Source organism: Prinia subflava, chromosome 2, assembly GCF_021018805.1.
Source record: "Prinia subflava isolate CZ2003 ecotype Zambia chromosome 2, Cam_Psub_1.2, whole genome shotgun sequence".
Lineage (NCBI taxonomy): Eukaryota > Metazoa > Chordata > Aves > Passeriformes > Cisticolidae > Prinia > Prinia subflava.
In genome coordinates this window covers 96,736,439-96,752,834 of record NC_086248.1, presented here as the reverse complement: position 1 = coordinate 96,752,834, position 16,396 = coordinate 96,736,439, and the positions used below count along the sequence as shown (strand labels likewise).

The 16,396-nt window shown below is 39.7% G+C and overlaps 1 protein-coding gene across 1 annotated transcript in view; it reads left to right on the top strand.

Annotated features, from left to right (window-relative positions):
• WDR26 (WD repeat domain 26) overlaps positions 1-15,624 on the top strand; it is a 31,672-nt gene extending 16,048 nt beyond the window's left edge. The window contains exons 8-14 of the mRNA XM_063391112.1: positions 2,776-2,916; positions 4,207-4,326; positions 5,078-5,223; positions 5,717-5,795; positions 6,391-6,520; positions 9,087-9,272; positions 10,674-15,624. Coding sequence (XP_063247182.1) covers positions 2,776-2,916; positions 4,207-4,326; positions 5,078-5,223; positions 5,717-5,795; positions 6,391-6,520; positions 9,087-9,272; positions 10,674-10,699 — 828 coding nt within the window. The 3' untranslated portion in view covers positions 10,700-15,624. The remainder of the gene's footprint in view (positions 1-2,775; positions 2,917-4,206; positions 4,327-5,077; positions 5,224-5,716; positions 5,796-6,390; positions 6,521-9,086; positions 9,273-10,673) is intronic.
• The last annotated feature ends 772 nt before the right edge of the window (positions 15,625-16,396 follow it).

The window sequence follows — 16,396 nt, the reverse complement described above, 5'->3', positions numbered from 1 at the left end:
TGCATAGCAGCAGAGCTGACTTCTATTTAGTTTGGAAATTATCTGTATTTTGTCTGTTTTTGGGTTTTTTTAGCAGAGTAATTTAGGTGAATTAAGGATCAAAAGTTTTTGCTGTTAACTTGCCACTTGACTGTAGGTGCACATCTTCCTTCTATATTGATTGGTTTTAATACCAAACATCTTGATTAGCACACCTTGAAGTGAATTGCTAGCTAATACCTGCTTAGTAAAACCACATAAATGTTTTGTGAATGTTTAGACTAAGCCTTTTGACCAGGGGTTGCTAAAGAATAAAAATCTTTAAAAAATAGTTAATGGGAAAGCGGTTTTGTAGAGTTTTATTGGTCTCTTTTTTTTGAGTGCTTTAAAAAAAATTGAAACCCTGTCAAGCAGGTGGATACTTAAATAGCATTAGGCCACATCAAGTGATTCATTTTCATATTTGCCAGAACATGCTTCTCACGTTTCGTGCAGCAGTTGACAATGTCTTTTGACCCGTAAATTTAATCTGATTTTCAAGGCGTTAGGTATACAGAATTATTCTAAGCTGTTTGCATAAACTGCATGTAAACAAACATCCAGCAATGCCTGGGCAAGTGGTGGGAGAGCCTGGTTTTAAATGAACAGTGTTTGATTTCTCCATGGACACTTCACTTGCATGAGAATCCTTAATTTCTCCCTTTATTTCTTCATTGCCCCTCTTGAAGTGTAAGGACACTGCTGCAATGTATTTTCTTAATTTCATACCTTGAATTTCATATTCTTTTCTAAGACCCGGCCACATGTCTAGACTGTCTTAACCTATGCTTCTGTTGTCATTTTCGTGTGCTAATTTCCAAGTTCTGACGCAGACTCAGCAGCATTAAATAGTGTCTTGAGTTGACTAGGTTTGTGTGGGATGCATTATTTGACTGTCAGGAAGTGTGGCAGAATCTCTGTGGTGCACAAGGGATGAGCACACTGTGCATCACCTTGTCTAACATGAATCTTCTTTGTTCTGAGTTCTCTTTTAACTGGCTCCTTATAAAAACCTCTTCTGCATTTTCTGAAAATGGTTGACAGGTTTTTGGTGTTTCACCCAAGGAGCTCAGCTACTGCAGACTTGAGTTGATGCCTGAATAGTTGATTGTCGTACACAACAAAAATTTGGGAAGCTGTATGTGAGAGATAGAAGTGCTGAGATTTCTTTTGGTGGTGGGTGGGAGGCAGGTTGACTGCATTTGGGGATGTTTGCCTGAAATACCACTGACTGCTGTTTTAGAGCATGGCATAGCAGCCTTATGGTATTTGGAGGGAAGAAGGAGAGCAGTGTGGAAGATAGTAACAGCCACAGAGTGCTATCATTAGAAAAGGAATATCTTATATATCTTGCTCCTCATGAGTTTCAAATATGCTGAAGTGACAGGCTACTTTAATCCTGTTGTAAAAAGAAATGTATCTGTTCCAGACAAGCTCCAGGATGTGAGATGATGTCAGACATGACTCAGTTTCCTTGAAAATCACTTTAGCTCTAGACACAGCAGTGTCTAATGCAGTCCAGGAATAATGATTAGAATGGAAACGGGGTCTTGAGGAGTTCCATTCATTTGCCCCTCTTTCTCTGCACTCTGAAGATTATTCTTAGCTCACTTTCTTTTGAGGAGTTTACTTTTTCTAGGCAGCAGAACCCCTGGTGCTGGCTGAGTGTCACCAAATCCCTCACAGCTGATCCCAGGAAACAATCCTTCATGTCACTCTTCCTCTGGTCTTTCTCTTTAGAATCAGGAAGTGCTCTGTTGATTAATACTAAAAAAAAGAGAGACAGAAGAAACAATTAGAGAAATCAAGCTAGATTTTCAAATTAGTCACCCTTTTTGAAAAGAAATGGGAGATATAAGCATCTGCCATGTATGGAAAAAAACCAGGGGAGAGTGGGAAGAGGGAGGACAATTTGATTGCCCTTTCTAACAGGCTTCAAAATAATTATTGTCAGCATTTTAACAAGCTCTGTTCTACTTGAGTATATGTATGCTGTTACCAAGAGTCAGTGCTACTGAGGCACGTTTCTGTATTTAGGAAGCCAGTGTGTGGTTGTTTCACAGTATCTAGCTGTACTATTTATTTTTACAAGCTTCTTGAAAAGTCAAGTTCCTCTGACGAGGCAGCAGTAAAACAGTTGTATTATAGATGATATAAGATGCTGCATGTGCCAAGTATGCTTCATTCACTAAATCTGGCAGAAAACAGCTTGCTGTAGGCAACACTTCTGAAATAAGAACACCTCTCAAGGAAGTTTTTAAAAATATCTTTGTGTAAATCTCCTTCCTTGAGCAGCACACGCAAGATACATGCAAGTTTATAAAAATGTTGGCACTTCAAGGTTTTTCCTTGTCAGCAGCTGTGAAGGTTTTGGTTCTCTGTTTAACTATAGCAGGTTTCCAACAAGTCTTTACTTTTAAGAAAGTAACTTAATTCTGTAAAATATAGATAATAATACTTTCATATTCCAGTAGATGCAGAAAGACTTGACACTACAGAAACCTGTACTAAGGCAAGTGTAATGTAGTATAAAACTTTGTACACAGTGGTATTTCTTGAGTTTTGTGTTCAGAATCACAGAAGATTAGAACAGAAATACCTATGAGCCTTCTTGCTTTGAGGGTTGAAAGTTAGGAGCTTTCATTTTTCTGACCCTGTAGACTGGCAAATCTGTCATGCTGTAGATGGATGCTGTGGAAATGTGAAACGTGGTGGGAGTTCATTTGCATTGTCTGAAGAACACCTCTCTTGTTGCAGGACACTCACCAGCTAAAACTACTTAAGACGTTAGAGGGTCACGCGTACGGGGTCTCCTATATTGCCTGGAGTCCAGATGACAACTACCTGGTTGCCTGTGGCCCAGATGATTGCTCTGAGCTTTGGCTCTGGAATGTACAAGTAAGTGGTGGCTAAGAGTGAAAAAGAAAACTTTGTGGTCAGCCTGCTGCTTTTGTTTCAATGTCTAAATACTGCAGGTGTGAAAGAAGTAATTGCTGCAAACTCATGCCAAGGTGGGAATGTAAAGAAGAGATGCTGATCTCGCTGTCCTCTCAATTTGAAAAGTAATTATGGCAGCCTGCAAATAGGCTTTGCATTTTGGACAGAACTGAAATTGGCGTTCAAGTCTAAGTGTCTGAGATTGTGCAGCAATTCTGGTGTGTGTGGTTACTGTCATTTCTGAGAAAGGATGGCATAAATGCCTAGGATGTCAGAGAGCTCCTGAAGAGAAGGACAGCAAATGAATCAAGAGAAGCAGGGGGCAGAATTATCTTTAAAGGGAAGCAGTTGCTCATTGGTGATTTTAACAAGTAGTAAAAGATGCAAACTATTTTACTTCATGTAAGCCTCCCAGTGATGTTAGTGAAAGAGGCTTCAGTGTATGATTTCAGAATGTCATCCTTCCGTCAGACACTTGGGCATTTTGCCATTCCCTCCATGAATTTGAAAATCACTTTCTGCTGTTGAATTTTATGGGCACTTGAGTTGATACAAAAGCTTCCCTTGCCTCAGTTGACAGCTGTATAGACTTCCTTGTGCTGTCTTGGACTCTGTATTAATTTAGTTTCCTAAAACAAAACCATTCCCTTTCTTTACCCTTAGAACACTTTTCTTCTGTTTAATTGACTAAATTGGCTCAGTGAAGAGCACTGCTGACAATGCTGCTCATTGGTGTTCGGTCTGGTGAAACGGTGGCTTTATACACCAGGCTTGGAAACTAAATTTTGGCATGGAGAACTTCAGTTCAAGGAGGAAAACATTCTAACTGCTGTGATATTCCCAACTTCTTACTAAAATCTATTTTGTCACCTCTTCTCATCTCTCCCTGCCTCCTTTTTTTCAGTGTTTTGGGTTTTTTTATTTGATAGTGCTTGTCATTCTCTTTGCTTGTTCATGCAATTTCTTTTCATTCCACTCTATACTCAAAATCTTTCAGTTGTCTGACACACCAGCTATTCCATCTTCCTTGATTTGAGAGACAAAAGAAATTGTCCCAAATCTAAGTCCAGATTCACTGGATATGCTAAAGTAGTTCTGCCTTTTTATTGCATTATTCATAAATGTGTTGCTTTTTAATAAGCCTGTTGAAATGTATAGGCTTCCAAACACTATTCATGTCAGATAAAATTACCAGTGCCTTTTTGGGAAAGGGTTCTGTGTAAGGCCCTGCTGCCTTTGTTTATTTTCCAGACTGGGGAGCTGAGGACAAAGATGAGCCAGTCTCATGAAGACAGTTTAACAAGCGTGGCCTGGAATCCTGATGGGAAGCGTTTTGTAACGGGAGGGCAGCGTGGACAGTTCTATCAGTGTGTAAGTTCTCTGCATCTGTCCCTTTGAAGGCAATGCAAGAAATTAAAGTTTGGTTGATGCTTTTTCAGGTTTTTTGTGTGTGTACACTGAAGCTTCTGATCCTTTGTAATTCAAAGAAGCAATACATTAATGCAGATATTTCAGCTGCACTTTTGTATGGAGCAGTTTGAAGGGTTTGAGTATCTTTGGTCTGTCTCAAGGATGATTTGTAGTCTGGAATTGTTTTTTCCTTAGCTGCTTCAGAAAAAAAAAAAAACCTGATAAAAAGCAGTACCTTTGTCCACAAGTGTTTTTATTCCACCGAATTTTGACTACATCTTAGTTTTTGCATGCTGTCTTTGCTTAGTGAAAACAGAAATGTGAAACCCTCATTACTTGATTAGTGTTGGATTGGGGTGGTGGTCCACAGCTTCACCACATTCTTGATTATTTTTCAACTGGTTCCTAGAATAACAATGTGGTATGCAGACTTCACTGTGAAGATCAGCTCAGTGATGGGGTGCAGGTGGCACATGTCATGCATGAGGAAATAAGTGACAGGAGGGGTTCTCTGCTGTCCAGGGCAGAGAACACAAGCCCTCAGTTAAGACAACCAACTCCTAATTCACTAAGCCCTCCCTTGTAGAGGGTCAGATTGCTTTCTGTAGCAATTCTCTGAGTAGAAAGTGAAAAATATTTTTATTTGTGTCATAGCTCCTCAGAAGCCTGAGACTAATGGTTGAATGTTTGTTGTTTTTTCCCTTCTGCTCAGGATTTAGATGGTAATCTCCTTGACTCCTGGGAAGGGGTGAGAGTGCAATGCCTTTGGTGCTTGAGTGATGGGAAAACTGTTCTAGCGTCAGACACACACCAGCGAATTCGGGGTTATAACTTCGAGGATCTCACAGACAGGAACATGTAACTACCTCCTTTTTTTTTGGTTCTGAATTCCTGCTTCTTAGTGTCAGAAGAAAACTGAGGAATGGTGTGGGGGACAGGATGGGAAATGAGTTATTAAATATCCTCAAAAGATGGGACAAGAATTAGTGAGCAAGTTTCAGCAACCAGATCAAGTATTAGACATAACTTCCTAAGCACTGGAGTAGGTTTCTGGTGGATGTTTTGGCATTTCTATTATCACAAATACTTGTAGTCCTCTCAATTTCTGATATATTTTAGTAGATTCTGCCTTGAATTTAGGAGTTGAGATCTGAAGTCCCTTTTGGTCTTGGTGTTTGGCCTAAGTATAAACAAGTATTGCAGACCTGACTTGTATTGATGTACAGAGTCATACCTAATTTCAGATTTGGAACTGTTTTTCCCTGATAATACTGCAGAGACAGGACATGCCTGTTGTCTTGGTGTTGCATCATTATCTTGTTATCTTGACTCTCGTGTCTTACTATTTCAGAGTACAAGAGGATCACCCTATTATGTCGTTTACTATTTCAAAAAATGGCCGTTTAGCTTTGTTAAATGTAGCAACTCAGGTGAGTTGGGGATGTTGCAGGGAAAGGGAAATAAATCTGCTTGCAACTGCTACCTGTTTTTAAATATTTAGATGTGAGTTGGAATGTTTCATACTAACTACTCATATATTGTGTAATATGAAGGCTTCAATATTCATAAATATAGCATGGAATTCTCTGACAAGAAGACAATCTTGAGACCTGTGGTTTTTTGGTTTGTGTTGTGGGGTGTTGTTGTTGTTTGTTTGTTTTTACTGATGTATAGTCAAGAGTTTCATATTGGGATATATGTACTATTAAATGTTATTATCTGGCTGTTGGGTTAAGAAGCCAAGTACGGCAAGAACTGTGGCACCAAACATGTCTGGGGGCATAGATTTTATTTATCTATTTCTGCTTTTGAAACCTTGGGTAAGAGTAAAGCTTTTAGAGTGGAAGGGACCTAAGGGTGAAAGTTCAGTTTAGTAATTTAATCCATCTTGACTCTTTTTCCTACTAACAGTACCGAATTTGCCTCCAAAGTAGTGCACTTCCATGTGTTTTTTTCATTGTTTGGAAGAATGCCATTAATAATATTTAATGATAAAATAACATTCTTTATATTTCGTATTTCCAGGGAGTTCACTTATGGGACTTACAAGACAGAGTTTTAGTGAGAAAGTATCAAGGTGTTACACAAGGATTTTACACAATTCACTCGTGTTTTGGAGGTCATAATGAAGATTTCATTGCGAGTGGCAGTGAAGGTAACACCATTCTCCTTTGTGCAGAAAACTGGAACACTATGCTTCCTATACCTTCATCTTATAGATGACAGTTGCTAACAACAACATTATAAAAGCAAACCAACTGGCTCATGAAATAAATTTGAGGCGTGCTGAGATTGTGGCATACTTCAAGAAGTAATTGTGGGCTGGCAGAAAGAGTCTTCTGAGAGGATGGCAGAGGTAGAACACATTAATGACTCCTTTGTGTTCCTCCTCTAAAGCAAAAGCATCTGCACAGTTTTAATTAGAAGTGGGTGGGGTGTTCTTGAGGATTTTTCTTTTTGTGGTATGATATTTAGACTTCTGGTTTGAATAAAATGTCCTTCTGGGAAATAACAGCTTCATTTGCCTGTTGAAGATACAGGTGTGGTGAGGTTATTTTAATTTCAGTAGAATCATTTTAATTACAGACAGAGTAGCCTCAAATTAGGCAGTTGTTGACGTAGTCTGGTAGAGTTTCTTGGTGATTAAAGGCTTTGTGGTATGTTTTTATTCAGCTGTCTGTGGCAAGAGTAGAAATTGGTTAAAAGCTTTTGTGTTGAATTGGTTCAGTTCTCGTGTAGTGTCATCACTTGTCATGGAGGTCACTTAAAATTCAAGCTTATGCAGGGCTAAGAATTACACTTGTAATATGTAAACAAATTACTGTGAGTACTGTGTAACTCACAGTCCTTAGGAAGCAAGGCATTTCCTACTGTCTGTTTTTGGAAAACACAAAATATGTCTAAAATGAAACCAAGTTTCACCCTCTGACTATATCCAGTGGAATATGACTGAAGAAGAGCACCTCCAGTCCTCCAATCCAGTGAGAACCTCTTCTCATGGCTGGACAAGCTTCTTGGTTTGAGACCTGAGTGCCTGAAAGTTCAGCATTTTTTTATCCATAACTGTAATAGGTGTAATTACTGTAGTGCACCAGTCCTTCCCCCCACCCCAGTTTGACTTTCTATTGTCTCATTGTTTGAAAACCACTGTAGATGAAATGATGGTAAGGAAGTGATGTTGGATTTGAACTGCCTGAAGCTGTCGTCTTTTTGCAGATGTGGCTACTGAGACTATTTTTAAAAAACAAGCAAACAATAATAACACGTCACATTCTAATAGCTGGCTTTAAAAAGTAGTTGATCACATTGTCATAACCTCTTAAAACATCTTGTCAGCTAGGTAGGGGTTTTCCTGACAAGTGCATCCATAGGAGGAAAATAGAGGTCTCTATCTCAGAGGGGAATTGGCTGCTGCCTTAATGTAGCTGTCTTGTTCTTTTCCAAACCAAGGTGCTGCTTTGTCTTTAGGCTTGGGTTAACTGACAGAGCAGGGGCTCATGTGTCTAGTGTGTGAATTGTGGTGCTTGATGAACGGCATGGATGCACAGTCCCCTTGAAATCCTAAGTGGAATGGAAGCACAGCCAGAGCATTTGCATCAACACAAGCACTTGTGAAGGTGGTACCCTCAAACGAGCTGGTTCAGCACCAGACAAAAGAGCTACCACATGGGAAAAAGCCATGAGGCTTTTCTAGCAGGGAGGTCAGAGGGCAAATTTGTTTTATAAGGAGCTGTGAGGAGGAATAGAGGAAGATTGGTTTGTTTCCTGAGCCTTCAGAGTGACATATGTGTGAAAGCCTTTCAAATAGATCAAAATACTTCCATTTGATTGCTAGACCACAATACTAGGCTTTTGTGTAATACTAGCAATACATACTTGTCCAGTTTATATAGCTCTGTTTGGAATATTCCACAGATCTTTATTCTTAAATATGGTTGGTTATAAAGAAATACTCTTCTCTAAACATTGCAGTAGTGTCTAACCAGTTCCCTATTCTATTTCTAGCATGTTGCTAGAAGTAATTAAAAGCTTCCCATCACAAAATAGAATGTGTAGGTTTATTTGCATCTACTTTAATATGTACAAATTGATATCTTTAAATACCACACAATAATTGGTTGTCAAAGACAGTAATAGCTCACAATTTGAGCCATTAAGCTTTGCCCTCCCTCGTTTGCTCCGTTTGCGCTGTCAGTGGAGTGTTACAGGTTTTTAGTATTAAGATGTTTTTCATAAACTGTGGAGCTGTGATGTTATCTGGTACTCATCAGCAGGAGGTGGTTATAATTATTGTTAGTACTCATGACTTTATAATGTATTTAATAATTTGCAAATACAAGTATTTGAGGGGGGAAAGATCTGCAGGTCTTCCTTTTGAATAAGATTACAACTCCATACCTGTAATTAAGGAGTAATTTAGTTTCTCTTTTTCACCTTGTATTGTCTTATTTGCATTGCAGTCAAATGTTTCTCTTCAAATACCAAGTGTAGTAGACTTGCAGGTGTCAAAAAAGAATGTGAGAATGTGTCTCTTAATGGAAGAGCTTTGCCTGCGTTCTTCACATCACTTTTAAAAGAAAAAATTTGTTAGTACCGTTCCACACTCGAGATTTGTGTTTTCAGTGTGGGTTTCAGTGAGAGCTGGTGCGAAAGTGCTGTTGGCCGCACAGGTGGGGCTGTGCAGGGCTGCTGCTGAGGCTCCTTTCCGTGTGTTTGTGCAGATCACAAGGTGTACATCTGGCACAAGCGCAGCGAGCTGCCCATCGCGGAGCTGACGGGGCACACGCGCACGGTGAACTGCGTGAGCTGGAACCCGCAGGTCCCGGCCATGATGGCCAGCGCCTCCGACGACGGCACCGTTAGGATATGGGGACCAGCGCCTTTCGTAGACAACCAGGATATCGAAGGTAAAAACAGCGGCACGGAAAAATCTGCCACTGCTTGCTTTGGTTTTTCCTAGGGTGTTACTGTGGGTTTTTATCTGAGTTGTGCATTTTGTGGAATAAAAAAGATACAGCCAGTATTTCCAGCATTATTCTGACATGCCCTGTAGAAAACCTTGATGTCGCTAAGACTTTAGGATTATATTAAATTATTTATGCAGACTCCATAAAAACCTTGCTGTCAATGCTTAGGTTTAGTAATGTACAATGTTATTAAGGTTTAAACAGTGCTTTCTAACCACACTGCAAATTGAGTAGTGGTACTGCAATGATTACAAAAGGAATTTCCAATGTCTAGAGGGAGCATAAAGTTTTACCTGAGAAAATCTCTACGAAATGGAATCTTTGCTACCCATCAGTAACCATTTGTGTCCAGAGGAGAGAGACAATACTCTTTTATTTTGCTGCCAAAATGCACTCAGGTGTTCCCAGCCCTTCCTGCCTCCCCCAGGATTGTTAAGGAGATGACTGCTGGGGAGGAGTTGTGCGCTTTATATGCTTCTGTCATTATGTATTCAACCTTGCAGTAAGAATTTACAGGAGACATTAAAATGATTTATAGTATATCCTGTTGCCACAGGACCTCATGGATGTGGCTTCAAGGGGAACCTGGGCAAAGTAATCAAAGAGAAATCTATGAAATGCTGGCAGATAAGGAAACACCTCTAGTTCAGAATGTCCCTTAGGTAAAAAAGCCTGAAAGTGGAAGGATATTAGGAGGAAGAATTACCTCCTCTCCCTGCTCCAGTGCTTTGATATATTTGCTTCTAGTCTTGGACTAGGTGGACCAGCCTGGCTAATCTGTAACACCCGGAGTGCCCCCATAAGGAGTCAGAGCCTGTCCTCCAGCTGGTTTTACTCATGGCTTTATTGTTTGGTTTTCTCCAGTGAGCTGCTTGCTCACTCTTTCTTAGTTCCTCCAGAAAATGAACCAGTAAGTGCCATCAGAACCAAACCACTGCAAATGGGTTTCTCACAGCAGTGCTTTCACAAGAGGTGTAGGTGCATGGGGTGATACCTAACCACTTAGGAATCCTGAGTGGGTGACAAGACAGCTCTGTAATTAGCACACTCCCCATGAACTTGTATGTAAATATGTGTTACTTCTTTTCAGACCAGATGCTTTTTCAGTACCCACACCTAACATACTAAAATAATTTCTAGATTGTTATGAATAACTTTATCTAAAATAAGAAATTTTAAGCATGGAGTTTAGCTACAGTATATGATCTATTAACTATTGCATGTTCAGTTAAAATTTATGTAAATACACTGTAATAATTACCTTATGATAGAAATATGAACTGTTGCTAAGATCTTCAAGCTGTGATTTCTTTCTTTCTCTCTGTTTTTGTTTTTGCTCAGAGGAATGCAGTAGCATGGATAGTTGATGGCGAATTTGGAGCAGACGACTTCAGTTTAACTTAATTAGTCGTATTTTAAATGGCTTGGGATTTGGTGCAAACAAACATGATTGATAGCTGGACAGACATGCTCGTCATGAAAAAGAACCATTTCTGAAGCCCAGTTGGGGCCAAACATTTACCACCTTTGCTTCATAGTAACCAGTCGAGATGAAGCACGTCTTTAGAACTTTGTTGGACACCGTGTTGAAATTACCCCCCCATCGGTTGTGAAGAACTGTGCTACATTCAGGCTAACCATTGAACTCAGTATATATATTTTTCCCTCCTGCCTTTTTGTCTGGCAGGCTACTGTTCTTGTTGCTCTTCTGTGTAATGAAGTTTAAATGCTTGTTTGGAACACTTTATTTAACAGTTTAGAAGGCTTGATAGAAAGAGTGCTTTAGTCTGAAGAGTATACATTGGATAGGAAAGTATTTCCTTCTCTTGTTTCTCAAGTCTCTTCCGCCTTACTTAGCTCGAGATCTTTGCAGCTTGGTTCATGGATTCTAGCCTTGCCCGTTGCGCAGTATATTATCAATTGAGAGGATAAACCAATGAACTATGTCAAAAGCACTCTCAGTATCACATTTGACAAAAAGTTTTGTACTTTTCACATAGCTCGTTGCCCTGCAAAGGGGTTAACAGCACAATTTTTTAAAAATAAATTATTTATAGGATTAAAATGACTTCATTTGTATACATTTGGAATTAAAACAATGCAAGAAGTGTCGTGAAACACCGTATCACTGATGCTTTTCTGGAGTGTCCTGAGACCCAATCAAAAGCAGTGGCTGGAAAGAGATTTATGTAGGCAGTAAAGCTTGTTTCAGATGGAGGAATTCGCTGTCCATCTTAACAGATAAACTGTATTAGTTAAGAAAAAAAGCATTCAGACTGCACCACCAGTCTAAGAGTTGAAACAAGAAGAGGTCTTTCTGGTTTTTTTAATTACGTAAATATATGCAACAATGCTGGTGTAAAAGGTAGACTACACTTTGAGGGAAGAATGTGTTGAAAGAGTTCTTTCTTCACAAAGTCAACACTTTGTATAAGTAATTTACGTACAAATCATAATTAAACACTTGTATTATGATGGAAATTTTTTCTTTATTTGATAAACAAGGGTGGACAGATTTTGTTGAGAATATACTTTTAAGTTTGCAGATTTAAATGCCTCTCCCAGACCTTGTTGCAAGCTGGTGCCGTGAACATCTTGACACATCTAGGAGTAGTTCCACTAATGTCCCATGTTAAGAAAAAGCAAAGACATTTATAATTTAAATGTTTATTCTTTTTGACATAAACAGATGGCCTGGCATCTCTGTGCTTCTGCACTACACACAAATCCATTATGGGATGGCATTGGATTCCCTTTTGCCACCTTGGGTGGAAAGGTAGTGTTGGTACTGCTGTGAAGTAAGGAAGGAGCAGGGAAGGGCATGCCACCAGGAGTCATGTGAGCAGAAGTGTGGACTTCATCCTTTCATGAGATAATGATTTAGTGTCCTTATTAGTCACGTGTGGAAGAAGGGTGGGGGAAGGTTTGCTGGAATTCCTGGGAAGAGAGGTGTAGCCACTGATGAATGGGAGTGTGGTGTTTCCAAGAAAAACAAAGGTTAGCAGGTTAGATTTTTTTTTTATTTTAGATTCCAGCCATCCGGTGGTGTGTGTTTGTCTTGCCTTGTGTGCAGACTTAAGCATGAGTTAAGATTCTGATGCTGTGGTTGAAACCAGCCCCGAGTCTGGCTTATGAGCCTTCTAATACCTCCAAAACCAGGTAGGAACTTAATGTTCAGCCTTAAAACTAAGGTGACAGCTTTGATAGCAATTACTGTTTCACAGCACTGAGAATACATGTGTAAACTTAAGATGATACATCAGTACCTTCTTCCTTTAATCAGTTCTGGAGGAAGCTCTTTGTTTCCCTTCCTAGTTCAGACAGTATAAGATGAGTCAGGCCTGTGGCCTTTATTTTGCAGGAAAACAGACAAGTTCCCATGGTCAGATTTGAGTAAGCTAAACCTTGGGGAGAAATTTAACAATTTTAAGGAGAAATTAATTACCTAAACTGTAAACAGTAAATTGTAAAAGTGTTTTACATGTTCAAAACATGGTATAATTCATAAGCAATGCCAGCATGTGAATCTTGGAAGTTATTCTAGTATTGTGTTACTCTGGAACTTACATTTTCAAACGAAACATTGTTTAGAGAGCGTAAGGAGAATAATGGTTTTGATGTCTCCTAATGTCTCATACAATGGTCTGGCACTATGTACTCATGGAAATAAAGTGGGAAATTTAGGCAGGTGGTGAAGGCTGGATCAAATCTCAAGTGTAGATTTAAGGTCTCACCTCAGGCATTTCTATGTGGTGTCCATGACTAACCAGAGTGAGACTCCTTCCCTGGTACAGCTGGGGTGGGCTGTGGGCTGATGCCTGCTTTCCAGGGCAGTGCAGTTAGGAATTCAAACTAGCACCTCTGCCAGAACACTGCCCCGCTCTTCTGGACTTGCTTTGTCCCTCTGGAGGACACTTGAGGTATTTAGAAGCTGCGTTAGGGAGAGGCACATGTGGGATCTCTCTCCCTTAGTGTCCTGGTGCAGCCCTGCCGTGTAAAGGCAAGCCCCAAGCAGGGGGCAGTGCTCCCAGAGTGTCTCAGTGACAGCCTGTTTGCACCCCCTGGGCCACGAGCAGGCAGGACAGAAAGGGGAGACTCATCTTCACTTTGCCACGCTGCTCAGTGCCACAGCAGCTGCCATTAGAGATGCAGCAATGAGTACCATCCCCACCCTGAGATGAAAGAGCAACCTAAACTGTTTCCAACACATTGCATAGTCACACTATGTGGATTGAAAAGTACCAATACTTTTTGTGCACAGACGGTGAAATGAGACTGGGGTGGGGTGGAGGGGAAAAAACCCAAATCAGTTTGCTCATTTGCAACACATTGATTTCCATGTGCTTAAAAATGTTCATAGGCTGGAGTGTAAGGCTGGAACAAGTAGACACCCACAATAAATTCCTGTATTTCTCGTCAGCAGGCCCGTGGTTTTAGAGAGGAAAATACTGTAAGTGTGCACTCATTTTGTAACTTTCTCTGGTCACCTGGCTTCAAACATTCACAGTAGCCCCAGGTTATTATCAAGGCAGATCTCAAAAAACATGTTGAAGCATTTATTATCTGAATGTTCTTTAGCTGTTCAGGTAAGTAATTTTCAAGGCACAATGGAACACAAAAGGGAAAAATGGTAGCTCTGTTCATGTTTTGGAGGGGAGGGAAGTGGGGGCAATGACACCTTTGTTTTTAAATTCCCTCTGTCTTTTCTAAAGTTCTCCAACTTTAAAGTTAACTTCTCTTTATGATTGGAGCAAAGATGCAAGCTAGAAATCTGCCCAGATCTTGCCAGTTACTTCTCAACTTGGCTTCAACCAGGTAATGTTTAATAAAACTCTGTCTGCTGTTGGGAGTTGGTGTCTAGTTGTGTATTTTTACACTGCTAAGTGATACTCCCACCCAAAATCACTTGTAAAGGCTTCCTTAGCAGGAAGCCAGGACTTGTATAATTAGCTGTAGCTCGAGGGGATATGGTGTAGATCCAAATGGGGAGGGAGGTAGAGAAAAAAGAACGGACATAAAAAGCAGGATTTACTGACCAACAAACAAACTACTGTAACTCAAGGAGGAGGAGGAAAAATGCACTTTCAATAGTTTGTCCATATTTTTAGCTACAAAATACACTTGTATCTAATTTCTTTTTGAGACGACTATTAAGAGGAACACCCATCCCATAAATGGCTAATCCTCCTTTTGCCCTCCTCCTGTCTTTTCCACATTGGCTTGAGTCCATTTTCAGCTGCCATACTTGATTTTTGAAAACTGCTATTTTTAACAATGTCTAGAAAGCAAAATCATTAACTATGACACTTTTTTTAAACAGGGTGGACTTAATTGAAGTGTGCAGTGTTGAACTACTGCTGCAGTAGCTGCCTCTAGTTGAAATAAACTGTAGCCAAGTTTTCTGTCTATTCATCCAGATAATCTCGATTCAGTGAAACATCTGTGAGAGTGTTCCTCCCATCTGGTGTGAGTGTGTGCGTGCGTGTGTTCCATGAACAGACAGAGAACCAAATGTTCTAGGTACTTGTCATGTTTTATTGCATACTTTAAGTCGTGTGTATGTGAAGTGTCCTTTGACCAGAAGGTTTTGGTTAATATCAGTATATTTTTATAAATTTGAAATTCATTGTGCCCCATCTTTTTTCATAAACATTTTACATTCTTAGGGTATATGTGCTAGATTTGAAACTTAACATTTTTAGGCACAGATGGAAAAAGTTATTGGCTCCTTGAAAACATGTGGGACAAAATGGATCCTCAAAGCATGTATGTACTTACAAACCAAGCTGTAGAGATCAAGAAAAGAACTTTATTGTTGATCTCAAGATTTCTAAATTGTCGAGATTTATATGGAGTTGTGGTGGAACTAGTTAACACTTAGAGCTTTTGGTATGTAATGACTATTTGCTATGGACTGATATTAAATGTTTCAAAGGATTGCGTTCTTAAACTTTCTGGATTTTTGTTACTCTCCTCAGATATTATTAAGTAGTTAAAAATTTCTTTGCTATATTACATTAAAAACATAAGAACTTTGGGTCTCGTATTTATTTTCACTTGTTTTACTAATTATTTACAGAACACCGTTTTAACTTTTTTATTTTATAAATGTGTAGTATTTTAAACATATCTTTAAAAATTGTTCAATTGGAACTACATTAACTTCTGATTTGTTTTTATTAGGATTTTTAAAAGAAAATACACTTTTTCCATGTTGGTGCACAGCACTTAACAGAAATGTTTGTATTCCCTTTCTTTCAATTCAATAAACAATAAATAACTGGAATGAATAGTTTCTAGTTTCCCTAACTTCACTTATATGACTGACTTGGATGTTAATTTCTTGATCATTAATTATAGATTTCTTCCCTAGTATTTCACTTCCTCACTAGGAAAATTAATTTGTGGCAGTGTAGCTGCAGCTGAGTCACTCAGTGCTGTGCTCAGGCTCCCCAGGCTCTACTGTCTGGCTCTAATCCTCCTCACTCTTGTGTTTGTGCTGTACTTTAGCACTTGACTTGCCCGTGTCCCAGGCTGTGCTTATCTCACTTGCTCAACATCTGCTCCCTTGAGGCTCTGTGAAATCCATCACTCCTTACTGCTGCAGCTTGCTTAAATATCAGACTGGTTGCTGTAGGTGATCTGTGAGTTTTATGAGGGTTTTTGATACTTCATAGTAAGAAGGTGCTCCTAAAGTACTTGGATCTCCTGCCTTTGTGTTCCCTCCAGTTGACCCCGTGTGCTTGTCCCTCCTCCCTGTGCCTTAAACCAGAACCTCGTCTTTGTCCTGCATTTTTATTCGGGTCTAGCTCATGTTGTGTTAAAAAGTTGTGCCTGAATTTTTCCAGACTCAAACCTTTTGCATTCAACGTGCATTCAGTTTTTGAATTCTTTTAACTTTTGTATTGATTGGAAGTCTTCACTCCCTCTAGCAGCACCTTTGTGTTAAGTCTGTTCTCTCCCTTACGATTGAGGCAGTGTATGGATAACGATGGCTTAACGCAGCTGCCAAGAGAAGGGCTGTGCCTTACTCCCCTGCATGTCCTCCTTTGTGCCACTTCCCT